We start from the raw sequence: 6524 nt of genomic DNA on the forward strand, positions 1-6524 counted from the left end.
CCGCGAATACTCTCCACCCATTGTGGATATCCCAAGGATCTAAAGGGTCGCGAATAACCTCCCTTCCAATTCCATTACCATTTCCTCTCCCCCAAGTGGGGTCCTCAGCCGGAAATTCGGCCAGAAACTCCGCCATGGCTTGCGCCTTTTCTGCCGTCCTTATTTGATATGTAATCTCATAAGAACTGAGTAATACCGCCCATTACAGCATTCTATCTGACTTCTCGGCCTTTAACGCTTGTTTGAGAGGCAAATTTGTTACTACCACCACAGAGTGAGCTTCGAAGTAAGGTTTCAACTTAAGAGCTGAAAATATCATGGCCAAAGCGTACTTTTCAATCCTACTGTACCGGGACTCTGCGTCTAGTAAGGGTTTTGCTTTGAAAGTACATAGGCTTTTCTATTTTGTCGATCACCCTCACCAAAACTGAACTTATCGCATACTCGCTAACACCAAGATACAAGTGCAACTTCTCTTCCTGCTACGGCCGCGATAGCAAGGATGCTTTCCCTAGATATTCTTTCAATTCCTGGAAAACCCCTTCACATTCCGCGATCCAATGGAAATCAGGTGTTTTTCTCAGCAAGCGGTACAGAGGCCGACATTTATTTGAAGATTTGGAAATGAATCTATTAAGTGTCGCGACTCTGCCCGCCAGCCTTTATACTTCCTTCACATTCTGTGAGGACGACATTTCAACCAAAGATCGAATTTGCTCTGGATTCGCCTCTATGCCATGATGGGTGACTATGTAGCCCAGAAACTTCCCTGACGTAACCCCAAATGTGCACTTCTTGGGGTTGAGTTTCAGCTTATGCTTGCGCAGTATGGCAAAAGTCTCATAAAGGCCTTCTAAGTGCTCTTTCTCCATCATATTTTTTCCACCATGTCGTCAATGTATATTTCAATCCCCTTTCGAATCTTGCCTTCAAACATCTTTTCTCCCAACCATTGAAAGGTAGCCCCTACATTTTTTAAGCCGAAGGGCATCCTGGTGTAACAATAGGTACCACCCTCCACTACAAAGGTGGTTTTCTCCTGATCTGGCCCGAACATTGCGACCTGATTGTATCCCATCGAGGCATCCATGAAGGAAAACACCTTGAAACATGTTGTTCTATCTACTAACTCATCCACCCGGGGCATAGGGTAACAATCTTTGGGGCATTCCTTGTTTACATCTGTGAAGTCGACACACATTCTAACCTTGCCATTCTTTTTCGGTACTGCGACCACATTTGACAACCATTCCGTAAACTCAACTTCCCTGATTATTCCTGCCCCCTTCAGTCGTATCACCTCTTCGCGAATCCCTTCCGCGTATTTGGGCCTTATGCTTCTCATTCTTTGTCTTACCGACTTAGCATCTTCATTCATATGCAAATGATGACATGCATATTCTGGGTCTAAACCCGTGATATCCACGATAACCCATGCAAATATATATGTATTTTCTGTTAAAAACTGCACCAGCTTGCACTTCCATTCCTCTGGCAATTCAGCTCCTACTGAGGTAAACTTTTCCTCATCTCCTACCCCAATGTTCACTACCTCCAGCTCATCCAATGTTTTAGGTCCTGGCAAAGGCTCGTACATTTCCGCGGCCACTGCCTCCTATGATTGCTACGATGATCCTAGTTCGCGTGACGACCCCTCCCTCATTATGTCGCGGACAATACTCTTTACTGTAACCTGATGGATGTTCTGCGCTGCCACTTGATCCCCCCTTATCTCATACATACCCCCACTTGTAGGGAAGCGGATCACTTGATAAAAGGTTGACGGGATAGCCTTCATTTTTTGGATCCATCTTCTCCCTAGAATGGCATTGTATTGAGAACTAGAATCCACCACCATAAATCTAGTGAATACCGTTGTCGGGCCTGCTGTAACTGGTAACACCAATTCTCCCATGGGCTCTGTCATACTGCCATTGAACCCATACAGATTGGTTTGAGGAGCTTTCAACTGATCTCTAACGATGTTCATCTCCTCCATGGCCCCCTTAAACAACAAGTCCATTGAACTTCCGCAGTCTATCAACACCCTTTTTACCAGATAATTGCCCATCGCTATAGTAATCACCAATGCATCCTCGTGCGGGGAAATTACTGACTCCAAGTCTTTTGGGATGAACATTATGCTTTCCTCATCCCTCATGGTTCCTCGAACTAACCGCGGTATGCTCACCACCTCATTCACCTGTTGTAGGTTAGCTATCTTTCTCATTTTTTCTCTGTGTGCATTTCTTCCCAGGGTTTCTCCGCTGAAGATTACATTGATGGTACCTAGAATTCTAGCTGGAGTTGAAAAAAGCACGGAACACGTTATTATTTGTGTCGTTGTTTGTGTTACGTATCTTTTGTAAATCTTACTTAGCCTATTAAATATTGATTAGTATAGTGGCTAGCAAGGTATCAATCCTACTCTAAATAACTAAGTGATGATAATAGAAATTCCTAATTTAAATTACTCTAATGGATGCAAGTAAAAGATGTGGCTAAGTAATAATTAATATATGGTTGATTTGATTTGAGATTTAAACTATGCATAAACTAAACTAAATTAAATATATGAATATGAATCAAGAGAAAGAATATCTTGGGAGAGATGAATCCACCAAAATCATAGAATTAGTCTAATAAATCTATCTATCATGCTTAATATAAATCACCAATAGAAACTCACCATACCTACAAACCTTTGCTCATAACCATGATGATAATATGTGGCTTTCAACGTGCTTTCTATCTTTCCATCAAATACTTCTTCAATCTCCAATGATATCTTCTATCTAACCAAATTGTGCTTTAAATGGCATTCAATATACAACTCTAGGTGCCATGGAAAATCCACATGTGGCATTAACCATACAACTAATTGAGGTGCCATAAAGAATCCAATCATCACACTAGAACACTAAAAACTAGAAGAAAAGAATCTAGGGTTTGTGGTATTTGGCTCTACACAATCATGAATTACCCTAAGACCTCCTAACCTCCATAGGAGCGTTAGATCAATGGACGAATAAGAAGAAACTCAATGAGGGATTTAAACTAAAACATGATAGAAGAAGAACTAAACTAAAACATACGAAAAAGGCTTCATTTCCCCTCCCAAGAGAAGGGAGATTAGCCCCTCATACTATGCTATGAACACAATATGAAAAGGAATAATCTTTATAGCTATTAATGGTGAAAAGGTCTGAACTTTCTTCTCTCTTAATTCTAGATCTAAGATGCAAACACTAAATTTCCTAGATAATGTAAACTCAGGTTTTTGTGCCTTATATATTGGCTTACATGCTCGTCTGGATAGAGATCCGAATTCTATGTTTATTTGGTGTCAAATTCTCTATAATCTTTCTATAAGCAATCTGAGAAAAGTTCAATTCGTTTGGACCAAAATTGGACGTGGCCCACTTTGCCTTTCAGGCTATTTCCCAAGCTGTAGCTTCTGACAACTTTCAGTTTCCTAATTCTTGTGAAACTCTGACTTCTTTTCCATGTTGATCTCATCTTTCTATGAAGTCGAAATTAAGGCTTTGAGATCAAATTGAAGACTCTTCTAACTCAATTATTATCCTCTTTTAGAGTCCCATTAGGCTTGGCACTTATGGAGACAAATATGATGTTTTTGCCCTAGGCCTTTAGCTGTAATTCCAAGTGACTCCTTTTTTACTTGTTTGACTTCTTTTCCCTCCATATTTCATATTTAAGTTCTTTGACCTACAAAAACTCAAATTGCATCATATTAGAATATTTAAATATAAAATGGAGACTGACATACACATAATTGGGGTTATAAATCATTACTTTTGAGCACTTATCACAACCCCCAACTAGCATTTTGCTAGTCTCTTAGCAAATATGTGGTATACTAGAGAAGTGTTCAAAGCTAACAATACTAATTAAATAATAAACTAACTCACTTTCGCAGGTATCGCGGTTATATTTACCATATGCAACAAGGCCTTAAACCTTTAAGTTACCCTTAAAGGACGAGTTATAGCCTCGTGAGGGTTTTCAGTTGATATACCCACAAAATCAATTTTACATATGAACTATGGTGAAATCTAGAGAAAACAACTTTTTCAGTTAAAATGTCTAAATCAAAAAGTTATTACTTATCATACCCATGATCATAAAACATTAGGCTAAGGTTCTATTCATAAAGATAGAAAAGATTGACTAATCATCCTAACTAGAGCTTATTCATTTTTAACCATTTTGATTCCTTTCTCTTTTCCAAGCAACGGAATTTCTACCTCACCTTTGGATTAGTATTTCGACTTCAAATCTCACCATTTCATACACTCACAAGCAAATCTCTCTCAGATAAGTTTTCTATTTTACCTCTATATGCAGGGAAATGAGTAAAAAATAGAGCATCCCACATATTTAGTTAGAAAGACGGAAATTTGCAAATATATAAATAAAGTCTCATGGAAAGAATGTCAATCACATTTGAAGTGTCGGGTCCTTCACTTTAACATCCTCTCACCTATTGTACACTTCATATCATACTTTAGTGATAAGTCTGGGTATTAAAACAGGGCTTAGGACAGGTTAACAAGAAAAGGGTAAAAAGGATTCAAAAATTTCTGAGAATATACTAAAGACTTTGTGCTTTTGACCTTCTTGGAAATTTTCTTCACTTGTAGACTGCAACACTTGAACTCTATCACTACTTTTGCTCAATTATTTATATTTCTTTTTTCTTTTTTTCTTTTTTTGAGCAAAATGAATGATTTTCTTCATTTGACTTTGGTAAAATTTCCTTCAAAATCTTCTTTGTTCTAGCTTTCTCTTTAGTTCTTTAGAAATCCTCAGAAATATGGATAAGGCTTATAATATGGGATATACTCCTTATCTGGAGTTGGGTTTAAGATGATTGGTTTAAGAATAAAAGGTTTAATATATAAGGCTCAAAAGTGGTTAATATGATAATCCTACTAGGTGGGATAAAGGCTGATTGGTTCACTATTTGACTTATCAGTATGATATTCCGCTTTGAATAGACTACAAGACCTAATGGCTATCTCCCCAGTTGATGCCACCTCGTGATTGACCAAATCAAGAATAAATGAGACTACACAACGAATTTAAGCACAGAAAAATGGTTGAGTCAACTTGGACTCAGATTTACATAAAGACTCTCAAAGGAATTAAAATTGAAAGGCTTAAGTCTCACAGGTCAAGTCTCTGTACTAATCCTCTAGTTTGGTAGAAGTTTAAGTTGCTCTTTCATTTGAAATTCCTCTAGTGGTGTATTATATGAACTTACTTTAGACTAAGACTTTTATCAGTGAGATCTATTTCTAGTAATAGAAACTTAGTCTAAAAGTCTTACTAATCCTGGTCATGACTTATAATTTCCTATTTCATTAGCCCGGTTTAAGCGATAAAAATATACTTTTCACCTAGAATCACCATAATTCACATATAAACTTTCCAAATATTGTAATTAAAATATTGCAAAATTTTAATTCTCACCCCCCTAACTAAATTAGGCATTGTCCTTAATGACTAAATAAAATAACTGAAAGCTTACCATAATTGAAATAATCAGAGAAAAGGAGGGATATTATCTTAAATACGTGCAAAATTACATCAGCTCAAATCTGTAGAATTTATATCTTTAACAAAAGAAATAGGAGTAATGATTCGTGAGGAATAAAATTACTACAACGACTAAATATTTGTCATGTGCATGTCCATAGAGTTATATGTCTCCAAAAAGGTGGAGGTAGAATGTAAGAGTTACATGTACAAATGACATGACTGAAAATTTTAAACAATGAATAATAATAATAATACTAATAATAATAACTTAAATTAATAGTTTCATTATTGCAAGATTTGTCTCTGCCTACAAATAAGAGTGATAAAACCATAATAGACAATCAAGTACATGAGTGATCATTTTAAGAAGTACTGGAATACATAATCCTAGATAAAGGACTCTATTTCGATTTTGGATGACCTCTCTTTTGAACGGATGTTTCACTTTGTTGTTCGAGGAGGCGTAATAATATGTTCCATCAACTCCCTATCATTTGAATATTCATCTCCTCCTTGTTTTTCTGATAATTATACAATTTGTGCATACCCCTAAATAGTGTTAAACCCATGTCTCGCACATTCGGATCCATCTGAGCATCAAAGACACTAGTGTTTTCAAAATAAGGAGGTGGGGAATCAGGGTCGTGATGAGCTGGTGTCATACCAAAAACTGGTTCACCCTCGTATGTCAATCAATAAACTAGGCTCCCAAAATCCAGGTGGACAGTGTAAAATCTGCCTAGGAATCTGTCCTTCTTTAAGTTCTATTCCTTCCGCCTCAACTATTTCTGCACTAAACAATTCTAACTCGCACAAAAGCCTAGTGATAAAAGCTGGAAGGATGAGATACCCATGATTTGCATTTTTCCTCTCCATAATATTCTTCATTATAGTTTTTCCCAAACAAATTTTGCTATCCCTCTTCATTAGCATAAATAGAATATGACCACCAGGTTCAT

At 37.2% G+C, this 6524-nt stretch overlaps 1 protein-coding gene across 1 annotated transcript; it reads right to left on the reverse strand.

Moving 5' to 3' along the window:
• Nucleotides 1-1624: 1624 nt before the first annotated feature.
• Nucleotides 1625-2230, reverse strand: LOC147524263 (uncharacterized). Its single transcript, XM_086574105.1, has one exon. The coding sequence runs from the start codon at nt 2228-2230 to the stop codon at nt 1625-1627; it is 606 nt and encodes a 201-aa protein (XP_086430231.1).
• Between the last annotated feature and the right edge of the window lie 4294 nt (nt 2231-6524).

The sequence above is a fragment of the Coptis chinensis genome, chromosome 1 (assembly GCF_015680905.1).
Source record: "Coptis chinensis isolate HL-2020 chromosome 1, ASM1568090v1, whole genome shotgun sequence".
Classification (NCBI taxonomy): Eukaryota; Viridiplantae; Streptophyta; class Magnoliopsida; order Ranunculales; family Ranunculaceae; genus Coptis; species Coptis chinensis.

What these genes read in the sequence shown, in the direction of transcription:
- LOC147524263 (XM_086574105.1), bottom strand. Translation starts at nt 2,230, where the DNA reads ATGAGAAAGATAGCTAACCTACAACAGGTGAATGAGGTGGTGAGCATA.